Source organism: Callospermophilus lateralis, chromosome 2 (assembly GCF_048772815.1).
Source record: "Callospermophilus lateralis isolate mCalLat2 chromosome 2, mCalLat2.hap1, whole genome shotgun sequence".
Lineage (NCBI taxonomy): Eukaryota > Metazoa > Chordata > Mammalia > Rodentia > Sciuridae > Callospermophilus > Callospermophilus lateralis.
In genome coordinates, this window is record NC_135306.1 from 21,733,696 (window position 1) to 21,757,161 (window position 23,466).

The 23,466-nt window shown below is 31.9% G+C and overlaps 1 protein-coding gene across 1 annotated transcript in view; it reads left to right on the forward strand.

Annotated features, from left to right (window-relative positions):
- The window catches only part of Shoc1 (shortage in chiasmata 1), a 62,559-nt gene that overhangs the window by 34,585 nt on the left and 4,508 nt on the right, over positions 1–23,466 (forward strand). Inside the window, exons 13-22 of the mRNA XM_076843185.1 lie at positions 2,009–2,128; positions 3,065–3,238; positions 7,915–8,019; positions 10,458–10,633; positions 12,126–12,198; positions 15,189–15,258; positions 17,085–17,263; positions 17,969–18,086; positions 19,231–19,342; positions 20,792–20,913. Coding sequence (XP_076699300.1) covers positions 2,009–2,128; positions 3,065–3,238; positions 7,915–8,019; positions 10,458–10,633; positions 12,126–12,198; positions 15,189–15,258; positions 17,085–17,263; positions 17,969–18,086; positions 19,231–19,342; positions 20,792–20,913 — 1,249 coding nt within the window. The remainder of the gene's footprint in view (positions 1–2,008; positions 2,129–3,064; positions 3,239–7,914; positions 8,020–10,457; positions 10,634–12,125; positions 12,199–15,188; positions 15,259–17,084; positions 17,264–17,968; positions 18,087–19,230; positions 19,343–20,791; positions 20,914–23,466) is intronic.

A 23,466-nucleotide genomic window follows, 5' to 3' on the forward strand; every position in this document is an offset into this window, starting at 1 on the left:
TTATAATGTTACCAAAGAATTTCTGATTCAGTTGTAATTGTCTTGTTTCCTGCTTCTAGCCACATCAAAGGTAGTGAAATGTGTCAAATCTTTTCACTTTGGCTATTTAAAAAAATAGACTTTCTAGAATAATTTTGACATATACTGTCTTGATAAAATAAATACTTATGTGACTTAGAGAATAGTTAGGTCTTACTGTCTATCCTATATACAATTAATAGACACAGGATTTTTAGTTCTTAATGTCATGGTGGTTACATATACTTTTCCAAAAATGTGTTGGCCTTTTGTAGATCTGCCTGGAGTTATATTACTTTGTCAGTCAGACATTTTTTATAGAGAAAAATCTCATAAAAATACAGAATAGAATTTAAATATTTCAGAATTTTGTAATCTTTTATGTTTAGATATATTCACCTTAAAGTTGTCTTTTATGTAATAGTTTGACCAACTTATAACTTACCCTGCTCGGTGACAATTCTACATGTAACTAAGATTATTCTTACCAATGTTTTCACTATAATTCAAGCATACTATCTACATAGAAGAATGAACAAAATATAAAGAATCATGTTATATATATGATTAAAAATGGGAATCATTTAAAAGATTTATTTTCATAATTGTTAATGTTTTCAGAGTCTACTTATATTAGTTAAAAAAGGAATCCACTCCAAAATTAACACTGACATCCCTGTCTGGTTGTCAAATTTAATAGCTTGAAATAGGATATATTAGCAACATAAATGACAAAAATCAGCAAGAAAAGAGAAAAAGATAAAAAATATTTTCTTATAAAAAAGTTAGCCATTAATTTCCTAAACAATTAAAGGAAAATTAGTTGGAAATGCTTCTGTACTTTGATGTTTTCTCAATTAGTATTATGTTCCACCTGCTTTGCTTTTTTATACATTTTTTCCCAGAGTAGGTAGAAAGAAAATCTAAATGATAAATTTGAAAAAAAATAAATTGGATGTAAGCTTGTGGGAATGAATTTGCCAATAAGATAAGGTGTTTTCCTCAGCTTCTCTTACATCATGACTCTTTTCCCTATGAACAATTCTTTCCCAGTCCAGTATACTCTAGGACTAGGTGGGTAACTCTACTTCATTCTATTGTTTAGTTTGCAAGCCCATTTGACTCTCAAATTAAGCACTATTCTCCAACTTTTTAGCCTTTATAGTAATAAATAATATTTTACTTCTTGTTTTATTTTGTAGTTGCTTCAAGGACAAGAAATGTTACAACAATTAATATTACTTGACTATATCTTTTCAAATTATAGATAACTGAAAGTATTACTTGAAATTAATAACAATCTAGTTTAGGATATACTCCATTATTATATTTTTAACCCTGTATTTAAATCTTGTATATTAAAATTTCTCAAGTTGGCAATATATTTCTAAAATTATCTTATAATCATATTATAGATGGATGACATTACTTTCTAGTTAATGTAACTACACACACACACACATATATGTATACATATACATATATATATATATATACATATATATGAACACATACATATATATATATGAGGATTTAGATATATACAATACCTAGGAAAGAGGAAATAAAACTAACATTTATTGAACTCTCTGTGCCAGGCACCAAATCATATATTAGAGAGAAACATGATGTGATTGCTGATCTTGAAAGGCTCACACAGAGTACTTGGTGTTTAATCTTTATAACAATACTTAAAATAGATATTTTTGTCCATATTTTACATATGAGGAAACCAAAGCTCGTGTCAGAACTGATGTTGAAATACTAATTAGATGACAACATTCTTCACAATTTTATAATTTATCTTTCTCTCCAGCATAGTGTTGTCATAGCTCTATTGATATGAAGAGTTTGTTCAATTTAATACTGATGTATTGCAGTGAAGAAGTTTAGCAACTATGATCATATTTTAGAAAAAAGTGTTAAAGCTTAATTAAAGCATGAAGTTTCTCCTGAACAATGCAAATTAATTTTTTGTTATAATTTCAAGAAAAAGAAGAATATTCTTCAACTCTTCAAGAACAAAGTCCTGTTGTTTCCATTAATAAAACTCCAGAGAAAATAAATGAGAAAAGGGAAGTGGATGATGTCCTTGAAGTTCAAGCATCAGGTATGCTACCTTTAAAATACATTCAAAATTATTTGAGAGCCGTTCCCTGTATGTGTAGGACAAATTTTATTTTCCATGTAATTTTCTTTACTTATTTCAGAAATTTCTTCATTCCACTTCTCATTTCAAGTTATTTCCAGTCCTGGCATGCCCTGTTTACTTCCTCTGCCCCTCCTCATTACCCCACTCCAGTCCAATAATTGTTAATTCTTCTTTCATTAAAATTGCTACTGCCTTCCTACATCCATCAAAGTAAAAAAAAATTCCAACTGTCAGCTCTACTGCCCAGTCTGGAAAATGAACTGCAAATGGTTGCTCTCTGTTTTCTTAGTCACTATCAAAGTTATGTAAATTAGTTACTGTTGATTCCTGGGTTGATTAAATTTGTTTTGCTGTAAAGTACAATGTTATTGGACTCCAAAAGCATAACCTGTTTGAGAATACCAAGCTCGTTATTAAAATCAGCAAGGAAACATGACACTAGTTCCCAAATACCTTTCTTTCTTTTGGTTCAGTTTTATTTGTGGCCTTCAGAAGATTATGCCCATCTTTAGTGGTATTCTAGGGAGAACTAGAAATAACTTGTCATTGCTACAAACCTGGCTTGAGTTTGTAATCTTATAATAGAAGAGGGAAAAGAAAAATATTATGTGGGTCTCTTTATACTTGCTATGTTAAATTAGTTACTAAGTAAATCCTTTCTAATAAGTACTATAGCCATAAAATTATATAATTCTATGAGAATTTTTGTGTGTATTTACTATTCTACAGAATAAATATCTTAAAATAAATCTCTATACTGTCTCATGATTTTTAACTCATAAAATAATTTGGATATAAGTTCAGGTTTCTATGAAGTAACATGTTTAGTTATTTTATCTAAAAGAGCATATAATTCTTATAAAAATATTGCTTTTAATGCTTTTATTTTTGCAGATAGCCAATGCCAGGCATACTATTTCCTAGAAGCAGCCGCTGCTCCTATCTTAAAAAAACTTGTATGCCTCTGTGCCCTCTCAGCTAATTGGAAATTTGACACTGTTATTTTTGACCAAACAAGGTTCTTTTTAAAGGAACAAGAAAAAATACTAAGTGATGCCATTCACCAAGGTTAGTATAAATCAAATTTGCATGATTTAGAACAGGAGGAAACTGGAAATCCATATGTAGTAGAATGACACTTAACCCTTATCTCCCTCCCTTCACAAAACTCAACTCAAAGTGGATCAAAGACCTAGGAATTAGGCCAGAGATCTTGTACCTGTTAGAAGAAAATGTAGGCCCACCATTCCAATAAATTGGCTCAGGAACTGACTTCCTTAACAAGACTCCTAAAGAACAGGAGGTAAAATTTAAAAATCAATAAATGAGATGTTATAAAATTAAAGTTTCTTCACTGCAAAGGAAACAATCAAGAGCATGAAGAGAGAGCCTACAAAATGGGAGAAAATCTTTGCTACCTGCATTTCAGATAGAGCATTAATCTCGAGGATATATAAAGAACTCAAAAAACTTAACACGAAAAAAACAAATAACCCAATCAATAAATGGACAAAGGAACTGAACAGAAGAACAAATACAAATGGGCAACAAATATATGAAAAAAATGTTCAACATTACTAGAAATTAGAGAAATTCAAATTAAAACTACACTAAGATTTCATGTCACTCCAGTCAGAATAGCAATTACAAAAACACAAGTAACAACACAGTAAGACTATCATTATATTTAGCCTTTTCTGTTCTACTACAATTGTATTCTAAGCCATAGCTACACCTAACTCTTCTACTAAAATACAAACAACTTAAAAGACCTATGTGAAAAAGTTTTCCTGACTTTTCCTATAAGAATAAAAGGGATTGGCTAAGGAAACAAAACAAAACAAATGTTGGCAAGGATGTGGGGAAAAGGATACACTCATACATTGTTGGTGGGACTGCAAATTGGTGCAGCCACTCTGATAAGCAGTATGGAGATTCCTCAAAAAACTAGGAATGGAACCACCATTTGATCCACGTATCTTACTCCTTGACATATATATAAAGGATTTTAAATCTGCATAGTACAGTGATGCATCAATGTTTAGAGCAGCACAATAGCTAATCTATGGAGCCAACCTAGGTTTCCTTCAATAGATGAGTGGATTTTTTTAAAAAATGGTATATATACACAACAGAGAATTACTCAGCCACAAAGAAGAATGACTTTATAACATTTGTTTGCCAATTGATGGATCTGGAAACTATCATGCTAAGTGAAGTAAGCCAGTCCCCCAAAACCAAAGGTCAAATTTTTCTCTAATTTGTAGAAACTAACCCACAATAAGGGAGGATTTAAAAAAAAAATAGAAGTTCAGTGGAGTAGACAAAGGAGAATGAAAGGAAGGGAAGGAAGGGATGGTAAAAGAAAAACTGGAATGAATCTAACATAACTTTCCTACATACATATGTGAATATACCACAATGAATATTATTATATCAAATTAGTAAAAAATTTATTTTAGAGGATGCAAAAAGTAGACATGGATGAAGGTTTAACTGTAGTTCAGTTTATAGTATCCACCCCGAAACCAAGACTGGAAGATCTGCTAAGTAAGGAGAAAATGGTAAGAAATACCATCTGGTACTACTCAGTGAAGCTCCTGATTGACATGTATTATTTGATAGGTTAGATTGATATAGTTGTATAACTTAGTTTTCTATTGCCAAAACTAAGTTAAACTATTATTGTTACCACCTAAACCAATGAGTCTTCTCCAAAATGGTTAAAAAAATAGATTAAATTCAATCCTGGACTTTTTATTCTGGCCAAGATGGAGTAAGAGGAATTAGATTTTATCCTCCTCCTAGAAATAACAACAGAAAACAAAGACAAAATATATGAAACCAGTTTTTAAGTTGCTGAATATCAAGCAATAAAGGACACTGATTCCTGAAAGAAGGTGAGCACTTCCACTATACTAGCTTATTCTCTTTAACGTGTTATTGGGCAATTATATGGGAAGGGGTACCTGAGATAGAGCCTGGTGGAGAGTCTGAGTTGAAGAAACAGCTGAGATCCCAGGGATACCAAGGCAGCAAGAGTTCAAGAATAGAATATTAAAGAGCAGAGAACTTCACAAACAGAGCTATAGACCTGCTAAGAAACTCCCTCAAGTAAGCAGTAGAATATATCTGAGGAAAAAACCTGAGGTTAAGAAAACAAACCATCTGGGAGGATTAGAGGGAATAGTATGCTGCATTCACATAGAGCAAGGAATAATGTTTGCTCCCATCAGCTGGACTATAAAATTCGTAATTCACGGGGAGTAAGTAGGGTACTCAGAACAGTCTTGTCTCAGTAGTGGGGAATAATTATCCTAGACTTAGCACTGCCCTGCTCCTACTTACCAAATCACAAAAACAAGACCAAAGGATCAAACTATTTCCAAGGAACTTAATTGCATAATAAAGCTTAAGAAGATTTATTTATATGAATACATAAATATCCAGTACTCAACAAGGTAAAATTACAATATCTGGTATCCATTCAGATCACTGTGCATACAAAGAGGCAGGAATACAACTCATAATGAGATCAATCAATCAAAACAAATCCAGAACTGACAAGAATATTGGAATTATCAGAGAAGGACACTGAAAGTTACTATAACTGTCTTCTGTATGTTCAAAAAGTGTTTGGGGCACCTACCTAACAGCGATTAATTATACCATTGCCACTGCTGACCCAAACATTGTGGGGTCCTGGGTCAGGAGAGAATAGGGGAAAGAAAAAAAAAAAAAAAAAAAAAAAAATATATATATATATATATATATATATATATATATAATTTATCAATGGACCTTTATTTTTATTTTTTTAATTTATTTATATATGGTGCTGAGAATTGAACCCAGTGCCTCACACATGCTAGGCAAGTGCTCTACTACTGAGCTACAACCTCAGTCCCTGTAAAACTTTTTTTTTTTTTTAAGAAAAAGAAAAGCAATAAGGACTTTATTGTATTTTCTCTTATCCTTAGGAATCCCCATCTTCACTTCTCTGATCATGGATTGAAGACTTCTCTTAGAGGTCTTTTTATCCCTATGGTGGTATGCAGAGTTTTGGACTGCCTATAGTCCAGGCCAGAAAATACAAAAAAAAAAAAAAAAAAGAAAAGAAATAGAAAAAGTAGGAATATCGACACTTGTTTGATGGCATTTTGAAATATGACCTCCTTCCCTGGTCCCCCTGCTACCACATACTTTTTGGAGTCCACAGTCTATTCCATCTTGTGTGTATAGTTGTATTGAATAGAAGAAACAAGGTGTATTGTGCCTATCACATCTTACTTGAAACTTACTTGATTTTTTTTTCAAAATCAATTTGCAAAATTTGTTAATTTTGGATGTCCTACATATTTTTTAAAAGACCACCTCTTTTTTAAAATAGAAAATAATTAGCATAAAAGACTATAAAAAATCATGTGGGTTTTTTTCATGTAAACACAACCCAATCTTTGGGGGACCAACAGTTTAGTCACCAATACCTTGAGTTCACAGTAGTATAATTTAGCTAGAACACATCATCTGATAGTGTTAACCCATACCTTACTACATGAAAAAACTGTGAGCCACAGGAAGAGCAAAGCAGTGAAAATCAAAGAATTGGATTCATACTTTGGAGAGCTGGCAGTGTAGTCATGATTATACTAAATAGAAAAGAATACAGTAATTGTCAGCAAGCTGATCTCTATGGAAGACAACAAGACTTACACAAAATTTTTTTAAAAACATGACTTCTGAATATACTTTTGAGTTCTGTGATTCTCAGGTTTTAAATCTGTTGAATGTAAATTGAGCTTCTAAAGGCTTTGAACATCATCAAGCAGAATGGTGATTATTATAAAATTTATGGAGTATAATGGAGAATAAACATGAGTTTGGGTTTCCAATTGGAACAATAGTGCTGAAATCCTGAGGAAGTAACTTAATTGCTGCACTTAAAATGCTATCATTGGCCTCAGAATTGAGGTAAAGCTAAATCTACAGGTAATAGATAAACCTAGATTAGAAGACAGACCACTTCCTACTTGTGGTTTTCTAGTCTCTATTTCATTTTCCAAGCATGTTTACATTTCCAGTTCCCTATTTATGTTTTTTTGACGTCTTCTTACTTGTTCTAGGTCATGACTGACTTGTTCCCACAGGTCCTTCCAGGGGCTGGATACATGACCTATAAATGGTGCTCCTGTTGCCTCTTGATTTCCAAAGACTACTACATATTTGCTTCTATCTTTATTGATTAGAATAAACAATTTGTAAACTTTTTAGAAGAACTCTTTGTTCAAATTAATATTTTATGAAATCCCAACATAAAAACAGAGAAAAGTAGAGCTGCTCTAGTTAAAGTTAACCAATCAGCAAATTATGAATTTAATTTTCTTGTTTTATAACTGGAAATCATTTACCCTTTTTTCTAACAAAAGTAGAAATAATTGAATATTCTTTGGAAGTAAAAAAAAAAAAAGCATGAGCTCTAAAGTTAGCTATGAGTTTAAATGCCAGCTCCACCACTTATTCACTAAATGTCTTTGGACAGTTACTTAACCTCACTAAGATTAGTTCCTCATCCATAAAGTGAAAGTCGTAAGAAATTTTCCTATAGAATTTTTATAAAACAACCAGTTTATATACAGCCTGGCATATAGTAAGCACACCATGATAAATTTTAGCTATTATTGTAGAGCGTATTCTGAAATTTTATCATATTGTTCATGTTTTTAAATGTATTTTTGCTTATTTAGGTACAAATGATGAAAGAGAAATGACATACAAGCATGCTGCTCTCTTACACCTTCTGGTAACAATTAGAGATGTCCTTTTAACATGCAGCTTGGACACAGCATTGGGTTGGTAGAAAAAAATTTATTTACCATTTTCTCCTATTAAAATATTTCATTTAAACCAAAAATATATATATATATTCATCTGATATAACTTACTTTTCTCAAAAAGATAGACCTCTTAAGAAATTATGCAGTATTCTTTCACCTCTATTACAATAAGCATATTTATATTGTGACATAATTATAATTAAATGTATATATTGGGGGCATAGTGCTGGGGATCAAACCTATGGCCTCTTGGATGCAAAGCAAGCACTCTACTCCTGAGCCACACCCCCAGTTTCATATATATATATACACACACACTAATTATGTTATTTATGTTAATTATTTTATTTATATATATAAATTCTAATTATGTTCATTAAAAGAAATTGTTTTTAACAAGTATTGTCAACTAGAAAAATAAGTTTAGGATCTTCTAATCTTGGTCTGAATTACAAAGTTCTATTGGCCTTATACAGATTTGATTGCATAATCATTATCATGTATTACTTTTTAATGTGAAGCCTGATATTTTGCCACATATATTGCATGTTTGTGGCTTTGATCTTTGATAGATAAAATATAATTAAACTATCAACAATAAGATTTTTGGTAATTTCTTATGTACTTGTGTGTGTAAATTAGGATATGAATTTCTTAGATAATAAAAATCAAACTATTGAATATATTGAAAATTCTAAAGATTTTTTTCCCCAAAATCATTAAAATGTTTATTGTATTACTGCTTTAGGCTCCTTATTGCAGGATTATTTAGGCTCATGTAGTAATGGTTTGCCTATGGGATTATGTTTTATAACTTAAACATTGTAGAACCCATTTCAAATATATAGTAAAATTAATATTTCTCTGATTTAAGACCCAGACATTTTCTCATATCTGTGACCCAGATAAAAATATTATTTCTCTATTCCAAACTTTTGATAAGTATTGAGCTGAGGTAAATCACAACTGTACTTCTCCGTAGCACTAGGAACTCAGATATTCTAAGTTCTAGATATTTTGCTTTAATATTGTGCATTAATAGTCAGTCTAACTGTAGAACTGAGAAATATAATGAAGAAATATGACAAAACAGAAGGGCATATGACACCCCACCCTTAAACTTGTTCCAGATACTTTAAACTAGGGCTATCGTCCCCAATCCTTACTTGTCTGGGAATGGAGATAAAACAACCCTAATTCAATATCAATGCTCAAGTAGTTTAATTGAAGAAGAAGGAAAAACCACCATGTTGATCTTTCTAAAATATATATAACTTAGTTATAATGCTTAACCAGGCATATAATCTGGCCAAATACAGAATGCTCAGTACTTACCAAAATCTTGGATTAGAGAAATAATATTTATGAAAGATTGCTTGGAGGATATTCATCTTTAAGTGCACTACAATTTACCCTCGGATTAAATGAGACCATTGAGAGCTCTCTGTATTTGGAGCTGTATTATTTTTGCTCCTCAAAGAAATACATTTACTAAATCATGCTTTGACATTACCATTTGGCTACCTTAAGGAATACTATAAAGCAAGATTCTTGTTGGAAAATTAATTTAAGTTCTAGATACAAAGCCATAATGAATATTCTAGCTGCATTGGACATTTTTAATGGAAGATTTTCTCACTCCTCTAAAGCAAAGATTGAGTGTGGGTTGTCTTTCTCTCTCTCTCTCTCTTTTTTTTCTCTCTAGTGGCTGTATTAATCAGCTTCATGTTACTACAATGAAATATCTAAGGCAACTTATTTTGTAAAAAGGGTTATTTAGTTCAGTTTCAGAGATTGAGGCATGGTGCCTACATCACCTTAATTCTTATAAGGGAAGCATATCACCACAAGCATGCATGCAGAAGTGAAATGGTCACATATGGGACTGGAAAGAGAACTGGGCAGGTCCAAACTCAGGTTTTTTATAACAACCATCTTGGAACTACCCTCCAAAGATATGTCCTCAATGACCCAAAGACCTCTCACTAGACCAACTTCCCAAAGACTCTAAAGCACCTCCAACAGCACCACCCTGGGGACCAAGCCTTTACATATGGACCTTTAAGGACACTCATCCAAGCCATAGCAGTACGTGGGAAGAAAAATGAATGGGGATCTGGTTGCCTGTCCTGTGACTCACAAAATTCTATATTTTCTCCCAACTTTCAGTTTTCTACCTCTTCCAACATAGCAAGGTGATACGATGAATTTTACATGTATTGAAATATCACATTGGTAACCCATAAATATGTGCAATTTTCTTGTTTTTATGTATAAGTTTAAATTAAATTTTAAAATGTTTTATTCATCAATATCTTTGTTTAGTCAAAATCAGAATAAAATTAAATGAAATTTTTAGTGGCACACTCATTTCCTCCTAGTATTTTTTTTAACTAGGAAGTTTCTCCAAGAAAAACAGAATTATGCAATTTTTTAAAATTTTGCTTTAACAGGATACTTGTCAAATGCAAAAGATGCCTACAAAAGCATTTTAGGTTCCTATTTGGAAGACATTTGGAGACAGCTGAAGATTATACAGATTATTAGGGGGAAAAAACCTGAAGCAAATTATAAAATACAAGAACTGCAATGCCAGATACAAAGTTGGATGCAAAATCAGCAAATTAAGGTTAAGTACTGGAATGAAGCAAATAAAAGGAATAAGTTTAAATAAGAATTGGGTGTAATAATTTTTTGCATTAAATTTGGAATTATGAAATAGATTATACTATTTGGCCCTTTGACAGTTTTCTTCTTATAGTAACAGAACAAAATCAGCCTCAGAGAAAGGATGATTTGAATCATTATTTATACGTCTTGAATTTTAAAATACTTTAATATTAATTATAAGCACTTTTCCATGGATTGTTTCTCCAGTTGCCAAAAGTCCATGAATATGTGTGTGTGTATTAGAACTACTTTATTTTTAAGACATTGAGCCATAATTTCATTTGATATAGTTGTACACAAATAAAACATTTAGTGCATTTTCTTATATCGAAAATTATTTGCTTACCCTACATTAATCATGTGAAGGCCACATTAACAAAGACTTAAGACAAGATGATCTTTTAAATTTTACCAAGAAGAAAGACATTTCAAATGCTTTACACTAAATCTTACACAAATTTATATGGGTTTCATCTTCTTCCTCCTCTTTGTGTGTATGTATATATTTACATTTTTTTTAATGTGCTGGAGCTTGAACCCAGGACCTCATGCATTACTAGACAAGAACTCTATTACTGAGCTATATCCCCAACCTTCCCCCTTTATCTTTATCCTCAACTTTATTGTTTCTTGAATAACTTTCTTTTTAAAAAAAAATATTTATTTTTTTGTAGCTGTACACAATAACTATTATTTATTTTTATGTGGTGCTGAGGATCGAACCCAGGGCCTTACACATGCAAGGCAAGCGCTCTACTGCTGGGCCATAACCCCAGTCCCTCTCGAATAACTTTCTTAAGTTATTAAACTAAATCAAAAGTTAGAAATTTAAAATTGAACTAATTTGCTGTTCTCCCTCCAAAAAAGAAACTATAATGTTAAATAGGAAAATAAACCAATCAATTGTTGATTTTCTCCAATAAAGTCTAATGTGTCTGGATTGAATTTTAACACTAATAAAATAGGCAAAGACAACCTATGAATAGATAGTCATACATGTGGGAATACTTGAGGAATGCTAATAATAGCAGGGGGCAGCAGTGCATGACTGTAATCCCAGCGGCTTGGGAGGCTGAGACAGGAGAATTGAAAGTTCAGAGCCAGCCTCAGCAATGGCGAGGAGCCAAGCAACTCAGTGAGACCCTGTCTCTAAATAAAATACAAAATAGGGCTGGGGATGTGACTCAGTGGTTCAATCCCCAGTACCTAAATAATAATACTACTACCTACCCTAAAATATTTTCCTTATTGATGTTTGATGTAGAATTTATTATTTTATAATAAATTTATTAGAATTTATTCCTTTGCATTTAAGCATTGACATCTTCTACAACACAAATATTTACTTTGTAGTCTCATTGTCATTAGTTTCATGAAACCAGTTATGTTTGTTATTTTGTCACAGTAGTAAAATCATTCAAAGACACAGTGAACTTCTTTTTTTTGACTAGGTGCTGATTATACTAAGAATGGATTCAGATGGTGAAAAACATTCACTCATTAAAATGCTTAACAAAATAGAAGGTAAGAGCTTTTAAATTATGCTCTGTTTAACAACAAATGCTTGAACATACAAAGATTGTTGATCAAACCAGCTTTTTAAATGAAAATATAACTGGGTTGGGGTTGTGGCTCAGTGGTAGAGTGCTTGCCTAGCATGAATGAGGCACTGGATTCTATCCTTAGCACCACATAAAAATAAAATAAAGATATTGAGTCCACCTAAAACTAAATAAATAAATATTTAAAAAATAAAATATAACTAACACATTATAAAATTCATCCCTTAAAAGTACACAATTCAGTGGAAGCCTATCCAGTTTTTTTTTCTTTTTTTTTTCCTATTCAGTTTTTAAATTAATCAAGACTATAAGTCTGCAATACAAAAATACTACAGTATACTTATATCATTTGTTATTATTAATAATTGATACCTTTTACTCATTACCTTCTAGTTGCTAAATAATACTGCTTACAAGAGCTCTCTGAATAGTTTTTTTTTAATTAGAGCATCATTTATACATGGTAATTGAGTTCATATTGACAAAATTGTACATTCAAGGAATTTGATTTTGAGACCCATTTCCATCACTCACTTTTCCTCCCATCCTCCCTCCTGTATTCTATTGAACTTCCTTTCTTCTACACATATATAAAAGTGAAATTCCCTTTGGTATATGAGTAAGTTTTATTAACTCAGTTTTATAAATAAAAAAACAGGCTCATAAAGGTGATATAGCATGCCAAATCTCACAAGTAATAGTGAGAGATTAGAATTTTAACCTAGTTTTCTCGTTTCAGTGTCATTCTTCAACTCTTTACCCTTCACTAACAATTCTGTCAACCCTTCCTACTTTGCTCAGTGAAACCCATTGCTTACATGCAAACTCTTCTTTATCTCCCTTAACTGAAACCCAATCTTTCCCACATGATACTGTTTCCCTTATGTCCCTCTGATTGAAGTGATTTTTTTAATCTGTACTTCATGGGAATGAGAAGGTTGTTTCTTGATTTCTATTATCATTTCCTCCATTGTCTGAGGCTGAGCCACATTGCTATATCATTCTCTACCACTGCTAATTATCATCATCTACTAACCACCTGATCATATACCCGGCTCATAGAATTCTCTACACTTCTAATACTGCCATTATCCTAGGTGTTTTAAATGTCTTTAATGTGACATTCAAAACCCAGGCTTTATAGATTCATTACTCCACAACAAAAATTATATTCATCTTCAATGCTGGGAATATGGGTTCATATTCACCAAATTCATAAGATTCTTTTTAATAACAACATGTTAGAGCAAGAGTTAACCCTTGTCTAGAATCAGGGTAATTGGAAACACTTTAAAAAAATCAGAAAAATTTTTGATCAGCGTTAGCCTCATAAAACCAGGGATTTGAGTAAATAAAGGAATGTTTTCTGTGAAGAAGCTGAGTACAACTTCCTGCTCCACTGAAAAACATACTTAAAACTACTATGGATCAGCTTCTCTCCTTTGGAGTCACTTAAGATGTTGACAGATTATTAATATATATCTTTTTTATCTAGGCTTCACGATGAACACCTTCATTTGGTAGTTGGGAATTATACCACAACCATTTTGCTATCTTCATTTCAACAATGTCTATTGACACAAAAATCTTGAATCTATAAACTGAAAAATGATTTTACTGTCTTCAAACTAACACACATCCAGGTTTCTAGGACCTAAGCTTTTTATTTATTTATTTATTTATTTATTTATTTATTTATTTATTTATTTTTAGTTGTAATTGGACACAATACCTTTATTTTTTAATTTATTTTTATGTGGTGCTGAGGATTGAACCCAGGGCCTCACGCATGCTAGGAGAGTGCTCTATGCTGAGCCACTACCCCAGCCCAGGTCCTGGGCTTTTTTATTTTTTTTTTCCTATCTAGTTTTAGGGGAAAAAAATGTGATTTCATTTTCCACGTGTTTGCAAAATCTAATAATACAGTTACTGAGTAATTTAAGGATAATACCTAATATAAATCATTTAAGCAGATTAGGTTTTAAATAATATGAATCACCTTATGAATTGTAAAAGAGAATACTCATTCCTACCACTATCAAAATTATTGTCATGTCAAGTAAAGTTACATATAATTATTAGCCATTACTCTGTCATTACATGACACCTTTGTGAACCTTAAGTTTAACAAAAGTACACTCAAAGGGAGTAAAATTAATTTGAACTAGATTTAGCTATTCTGAAATTAGTTGTCTACCAAAAATAAATTGAATGTGAGGTTACAGAATATTTTTATGTTTACATATTTTTAATCCTAGTAAAATAAACTAGTTAAATTATAATTAAAGGGGTGAATCTAACAAACAGGTAGTTTCCAATAAGTCTTCTGCTTCTTATGCAGCTAGTAGAAAGTGGGAGAGCATTTATATCACATTGAAATATAGCCCCTTGCTATTTAGTCATACTTAAATTCTTGGCTAGAGAAAAAAAAATCTAGGGGCTTGAGGTGTGGCTCAGTGGTAGAGTGTTTGCCTAGCACATGTGAGTCACTGGGTTTGATCTTCAGCATCACATAAAAATAAAGAAACAAAATAAAGGTATTATGTTCATCTATGATTAAAAAAATACATATTTAAAAATTCTTTTTAAATTCTTGGCTAGAGAAAAATTTATGATTTTTAGCTAATAAGATTAACTGTATAATTAATGAGTTTTAATTTGGTTACTTTAAAATTATGATCAACTTTATTATTTCATATAAGAAATCTAGACTTTCCATGCACTCACTCACTCACTCCATAAACACACACACACACACACACACACACACGAAATAATTACTTAAGGTTTGAACTTTCTTATGTTAAACTTCAAAAATAATGCAGTAAAGTATATTTTAAGCAATTTCCTTGTTTATAAATGTTTATTTTTATGATGATGAAATATCTGACACCCTAAAAAATGTTTATGAACAAAACTCTGGTTAAAAAAAACTCTTTTTTTCCTCAACAGGTTTAATATTGACTATCTCTCATTCAAATAAAAGAAGAGATTTTCTGGAATCTAAAGATATTTTAAATGGGTAAAAATGTATTTCTTTGCCTATGGGGAGAAAACATAGAAATAATTTATTTCCATGAGAAAAGCAAAATTTCTCCTAGAATTTGGGCTGGGGATGTACCTCAGTAGCAGCTCACTTGCCTAGAATGCAGAAGGCCTTGGGTTCAACCTCCAGCAGTAAGAGAAAAAAATCACCTAGAAGTATAATGAAATCTGAAATCGGTCAATGTCTCTGCCCTTTTCCTGAAAAACTCAGATCATAGTATTATGTGTTATATGTAATTAGCGTCCAAAATATTTTAGCATCCCCAGTTACCATTATTATTGCTCTTAGTACAGAATTAACTATTTATTTTTTCCACATTTTTATTGGTGCATTATAGTTGTACATATTGATGAGATTTGTTGTTATGTATTAGTATGTGCACACAATAAACAATACAGTTTGGCCAATATCACTCCCTAGCACTTACCCGCTCCTTTGCTGCCTCCCACTCTGTGGTCCCTTTCCTGCACTAATCTCTGCTTGATTCTTATAAAACCCACCCCACCTTTGTTTTCCTTTTTCCTCTCTAAATTCCACATATGAGAGAAAACATACAACCCTTAACCTTCTGAGTTTGACTTATTTTACTTAACATGATGGTCTCTGGTTCTATCCATTTTCCTGAAAATGCCAAAATTTTGTTTTTATTTATGGCTGAATAAAACTCCATATATACCACATTTTCTTTATCCATTCATCCATTTATGGATACCTAGGCTGGTACCATAGTTAGGCTATTGTGAATTGTGATACTATAAACATGGGTATGCATGTATCACTGTAGTATGGAGACTTTAATTCTTCAGGATAAATGCCAAGAAGTACTATAGTTGGCTCATATGGTGGTTCCATGCTTAGTCTTTTGAGGAGCCAGAGGTTACCTATTTAAACTTACCCTTCTTTTTACCAATTTCTTAGTTCAGTGTTGGTTTTTTTGACATCTCCTTCCTTTCTTTTGGGTTCTTCTTTCTCAAATTCTTAAGTGAAGGCCTGCTAATAATAAAACTGACTTTTAAAATGTCTTTACTTTGCCTTATTTAACATAGAAATTCTTTATTTCTAATATTTGGAACCAAATAATTAAAAGAGATACAAATCAAATAGAAACTCATAAAAACTGGACATAAATTTTTTTTTAACTTCTAGGTTGCTCTAAACAGAAAGCAGTAGTAGACAATTTTAATTAAGTAGATGCTGATATATGAACTTTGAAGATGCAAAAGCTAAACTTGTGATATTTAAGTGTCTATATTTTTGTTGTTAAAACATTTATGAAGCCAATTGAGAAAAAATCCCCATTTCAGAGTTGTTAAAATATTATGTAGATTTTCAAAGATTAAAACCTTACTTTTGGGGCTGGGGTTGTAGTTCAGTGGTAGAGCACTTGCCTAGAATGTGTGAGGCACTGGGTTCGATCCTCAGCACCACATAAAAATAAATAAATAAAGGTATTATGTTCATTTACAACTAAAAATATGTTTAAAAACTTACTTTTGATTGAAAATGAGATCAATTTCTCATATTGATTTCTGAGATTGATTTTCATGTTGATAGTACCAAGGAATAAAATCAGGATCATGTTTTAGGTGGGAAATAATCTATAGTTTTATGTATTCTGGCATAAGAAGTATGATCAACAAAAGAAAAATAAGAGATTAATATAACTAAAGAAGAAATGAACAGAAAATGCCTATCTTGAGTAGGTATAGATTAGAAGATAGCCAGAAAATAATCATTTTTAGCATTCCTCTTAAATAATGATACAGTATAATCTCATTTTCTTGGCTTTCTTTTGTCTTCAGTGCAAGTTCCTGTGTGATTGTACATAATAAAAATATTGGAGCAAATTTTCCCTGGAGCAATTTCTCAGTTGTGATGGAATACAATTATGTAGAACACTCTTGTTGGTCTAAACACTGCAAAATATTGAATATTCCTTATATGGCCTTTAAAGTGATTCTTCCAGAAACAGTTTTAAAGAGTAAGAATATAAATCAATATCCTTTTTTGCTCCATTAGAATGGAAACTTTCTGTTTTCTGTTTATAACCTATGGAAAGAAAATAAGCTGGCAGAAAATATTTTATAGTTATGTAAATTTAAAAGCCTTTGATTACTTCTCTTTTTATATGTGAGTTGATCTTATCTAGACATTCTTTTATTAATTTCCCATTTAAGTCCTTTGCCCATTTATCTTTAGGGTATATCTATAGGTTTGTAAAATGTTTTTCCTATGTTTATTGTACATAATCTAAAAATTTGATATAAACCACCATATACTTATACAGTAAATGTCCAACATATACTTACGTGAATAGTGAAGGTTTTGGCATTTCAGATAGACAATCAGCCAATTTTTCCTTGTTTTTTTTAATCGAGTATACTTGTATGAGTATAGGCAAATAAATACATAGAGAAACATCTAGAAATATATACTAAATTATTTTTAGTATATAATAGTTTTAGTAAACTAGCTCTACTAACTCTTATTCCTAGGTAGAAGGATAACATTGTCTTTTATTTTCTTCTTCAGATCTTTATTCAGATTTCTTATAGTTTATGATGAATATTATTTTTATAGTACTCCTTATACATAAAATTCATTATTTTAATATTCAGAAAAAATAGAAAGAGCTGGGGTATGAGAAGGCAAAAAAAGAAATACATATGCATTTTCTCTTATTTAGGAAGCATCTTGCCAGATAGATTTGGTGGTTTTCTTCTTGAAATCCAGATTCCATATGTGTTTTTTGCATCTGAAGGAATTCTTAATACTCCAGAACTACTTCAGCTGCTAGAATCTAAGTAAGTTCATAACTTAAGCAAACGTGTATGTGTTTATATTGATAGGCCAATTATTATGCTCTATATGTAGCTCTATATCTGATCTAAACCTGGAATTATATCATATAAGAATAGTTTTTCAGAGTTTATTTATATATCTGCTCTAAGACTATACCCTCTAATTATTGAATATTGTCTTTTTTGGTAATATTTACCAATTTTGTTGACAAAAAGTAAAATTTAATTGTTACTTAAATTTACATTTGAAAGATGATATATCATGAGTTTTGTAATGTTTTGAACAACCAATTTAAAAAAAAAATATTTGGAGAAAAAAATAAATAAATAAATAAATAAATTTACATTTTACTCTTATTTCTTTTATTACCAGCAAATATAAACATATTATTATTCTGTGAATGGGATGTTCAGATCTTTGGGTCATTGACAACATTAAGAAAGTATTCTTGTCTGGGGAATTTAAGTACTACCTGGGAAACAGGCTATGAAGTTCTAAATAAATTTTTTTTTAGATCTTCAATTCTATCACAGCACAGAAGTTGTCATAGAAATGTTGAACCTTGGGCTGCATATCAAGGAAAGATAATTGAGTTATTTAAAATATAGATCAATGTTCCATGCTTTTGTTTTGATATCTTAGGCTGTTGGGTATTCATAGAACAGCATAAACTTATAAAAGGTAGTTAAAGTGTAGGTAATAGCTGGGGATATAACTCAGAAGTAGAGCCATGCTTAACATATATGAGGCCCTGGGTTCAATAATAGCAGCCACCTACCCTAAAAATGTAGGCCAGTTTAAAGGAAAAATAAAAGAACATTCTGATAAATGGAAAATGTTTTAGTCTCACAACATAAGAGTTTCATTTCATGAATTATTACCTAAAGAGCTAGACTAACTTGTTCAAGACATTTGTAATAGTATTGTGTGCCATAAATATCTAAGGCAGAATGTATCTCAACTAATTTGTTTTATATGCTGAATAAATCATAATTTCCTTCCTAAAATTTATCAAGTAAAATAAATTGATGTGTGAAACAAAAAGCACAGTAATTTAAATAATGTAATATGCAAGAGGACAATAAAAACTTCTCTTGAAGAATTTTTCTTAGCCATTTCTTCACCAAAGAATACTGTATTTTATAGCTACAATATCACACTCATGGAGAGACCTTGCAGTGAGTCATTGAAACTCTTTGGAACCAAAGAAAGTTATGTAGTGGTGACAATTGATGAACAGACTGCCATAATTTTACAGGTAAAAGTATGCAGTAAATAACACAAACCATGTAAAAAAATACTAAGATACATATAACTGTGCAGTTTATTATTATATTTTATAGGAAAAAACTCTTAATCTATTAGTGATTTCTTCTACATTTTGCAAATGGGCCACAAGTGCTAAATTATTACTATAGAAATTTACTATTACCAAACTTCTTCAATACTTTATAATTTTTAATATAAATTTAAGAAAAAAGTAAATATAAAATCTTTAATATCATATATTGACCTGTTTTTAAATACATTTAAGATAATTATAGCATAGGAAGCTTTAAAAAAGAAATCCTAGCCACTGTGATTCTTACAAGAGGGTAGTATATTAATTGATTATTGGTAACATGGCATTTCCTCTGGAAAATAGGGATTGCCTCTAAGCAAGTTGTTTTTTAAAGAGAAATTTTCTTCAAACATACATATAGTTTGGAATTTAAGATGTATAAATCATTGGCTGACTCTCACTTTATGTGTGCTTGACTGGAATACCAATTGGAAAGAAATTGATTTAATAGGGTAGGGGTGTGGAACAGAAGTCAGGTTTGATGGACAGTATAATTTCATTGGCAAATACATTAAGGTACAGTCTTGATGAGGAAAGATTACAATATAAGAATTATATGATAGAAAAACAATTCTGTTAGATTTTTAAAAGATATTGTGTCATGTATATTTAAATTCTTAAACAATTACTTTTCCATCTGGCAAAACTGTTTGAATTCACAGTTGAATATTGTCTGAAGGACAATTTCTGAATTACTCACCCTCTCAAAAATTACTCATGTTAAAGGAAAAGGGAATTCCAGACCCTTAGATAAGAATTCCTAGGAAGTCTATTAACTGCTGCCTTCTCATTTCCCTTGAGTAAGTATGCAGTGCAGTTATCTCATAGTTTTTAAACATATTGTCCATTATCTTTAGAGTGCCCAGATCTCAGTCCACAAAAGATATTTCTAATACAACGGCCCTCTATATGCTTCTTTCTTCATAACTACGACCTTGGCAGATTCATGAACCTTTCTTGCTGAAACTCTCATTAGTTATTTTATGTCAACTACAACTATCCCTGCTACTTTCAGTGTGATTTTAATTTTTCCATGAAATGGGAGCCCATAGCTGTGCCTCTTTTTGAGTTACATTTATATATCATATGTTCTACCAGGGATTAAACTCAGGGGCACTCCGTCTCTGAGCCACATTCTCAGCCCTATTTTGTATTTTATTTAGAGACAGGTTTTCACTTGAGTTGCTTAGTGCCTTGCTTTTGCTGAGGCTAGCTTTGAACTGATGATCCTCCTGTCTCAGCCTCTGGAGCTGCTGGGATTACATGTGTGCGCTACCAGGCCCAGCTATATCATATGTTCTTGAAATATGACAACACCAATTTTGTAACAACTATTCAACCTAATGAATCTTTATTTTCTGATAGAACCTAGAAGAATTGAATTACGAGAAGGCATCAGACAATATCATTATGAGATTGATGGCATTATCGTTCCAGTACAGCTATTGTTGGATCATATTATATACCAAAGAAATATTAAATTCAGAGTAAGTAAACATTTCATCCAAAAATCATGTTTATATTTCTTATTACTCAATCTTTTTTTTTTTTTTTAATCTGAGAATTGAACTCAAGGACACTTAACCTCTGAGGCGCATCCCCAGCGGTCTCCCCACCCCCACACCACCCCCTCCTTTTTTACCCAGCCCTTTTTTGTATTTAATTTAGAGACAGGGTCTCAATGAGTTTCTTAGGCCCTCACTGAATTGCTGAGGCTAGCTTTGAACTCATAATCTTCCTGCCTTAGCCTCCTGAGCCATTGGGATTACAGGCAGTCATTTTCTTTTAATAGAGATAGCTATGCAAATCTTGCTCACCTTGTTAGTACAAAAAAAGAACAGGAGGAACACAAACTAAACAAATCAGCTCAGCGCTTTATTCAGGAAGGAAGTTTCACACAGCAGCATGGGATGCAGGAACTGAAATGACACGGTGGTGGGACCCACTTTCCTGGTGGAAAATGAGCCCCTTAACAAAGAAAGGGCCTGGGCTTGCATAGATTATTCTGAGAGGTGGTCTAGTGAGCATATCAATTTTCTTTGGGCACCCAGAAATTTGGAGTTTGTTCTATCAATCAGTGAAGGGATCAGTTTTCGTGTGAAATGGGAGGGAGTCTAGAGTCAGTGGTCAGTTTCTGGGATTTATCTTACTGGATCTGATGGAGGACCTGGGGTTAGTGGTTGGTATCTGGAAAGGATTTGTTTACAGAAGGATTAATGCTTTGGCCTCTTCCCAGAGACTGCCTTTCCAGGTTTGATAGACACCTCTTCCCCAGGGTTCGTTTTATCACTGGGAAAGAATCTATTGGGAAAGAATCAATGATCTCAGTGTATGGCTTTCCTTTTCACTCACCTTTTCCCAGGTTTCACTACTTTTAGGATTTGTCATTTTCCATATCTAATACATCTAGTTTGCTTTAAGTCAGGAATTCTCAAGATGGAGAATCAGAGGAAAACAAATTTGAATTTTGGAGATGATACATGCTAGATATACTGTGTAAATTATCCTCTCCTTCCCACATGTCACTAATAAATCCTGCAATTATGTGATCTTCTAAGATAGCTTGATATTCACAATATAAAGAGTTATAATTTATTCACAATGATGTATTATTATAAAATGTAATTATTTCTCAAGCTTCTAGATAGATATCTCAGTTCTATATTTTTAGCTGATTGGAACATTTAGGAAATGTCTTAATCAACTGACCAAATGAGGGAAAATGAAAATACAGTAGAAATGGTTTGGATTATTTTAGTAGTTCATGCTATCAGTTCCTGTTTGAGGAAGAGTCAGGGGTATATTTGAGAACACCCAAGGTTTGATGGTTTGCTATGAGTATGATTATATGATGTTATAATTTATTGTAGTACAAGCTTACAAAGCCTCATAATGCAAAATAAGCAAGAAAAGTTCAGAGGGCACAATCTAAAGAAATCTTCTCCTAGTTTTCTCATATGTGCTTGATTTCCTCAACAAAAAGTTATGACAACCATAACCTTTTGTCTAGCAGAAAAGACAATGTGCCCAGGGTTTTGACATGTCAAAGCTCCAGATTCTAAAAAGGAAAGAGAAATCAAACTGTTTGTACAAAGATTAGGTACAGTGAGCCAGTCTTTCTATGATGTTTCCAGACATGCTTATATTGTGCATTGATCACTGCCACACTCACTTTCACCTTTTGTCTTCCTCTTTTATAGACCCCTCCCCCAACTCCCTTCTTAGGCCCTAGTTCCTCTTCTGCTTTTTTTTTTCTTTTTCTTTTTTTTAGTTTCTGTAGTAGAGAGAAAACATGCAATACTTGTCTTTCTATGTCTGACTTATTTTTGCTCAACATGATGTCCTCCAGTTCCATCCATTTTCCTGCAGATGAGAGAATTTCAATTCTTTATGACTGAATAAAATCATATTTTCTTTATTCACTCATCTCTTGACGGGCTCCTGGTTCCATACCTTAGCTATTGTGAGTAAAATTATGATAAACACAGGATGCAGGTATCTCTTTTGTATGTGGACTTCATTTCCTTCAGAAATATACCCAAGAGTGATATAGCTGGATCATATGGTAGTTCTACTTTTAGTTTTTTGAGGAACCTCCATATTGTTCTCCATAGTGACTGTACTAATTTACAGTGTATCCTTTTTTTTTTCACATCCTTGCTTTGTTATTATTTTTTAAATTTTTTAATTATTTTTTTAATAATAGCCATTCTAATTGGGGGTGTTGGGGGAGATGGAATCTCAATGTGGTTTTGACTTGCATTTCCCTAAGGGCTAAACTTGTTGGGCATTTTTTTATATATTTGTTGACCATTTGTAGTTCTTCATTTGAGAAGTGCCCATTCAAGTCATTTGCCCATTTTTTAAATATTTGGAGCCAATAAATGGATGAGTTAGATTTCTTCCTTCACCCCAGACTTCTCCTCCCAACACATATCCTCAGCATCCCCACAAGTCTGTCACACTAGTAATGGCCTAGCCAGGTTATTCTATTAAAACTATGTAATGTGGAAAACAGAATTTTTGAAAAACACATCAGA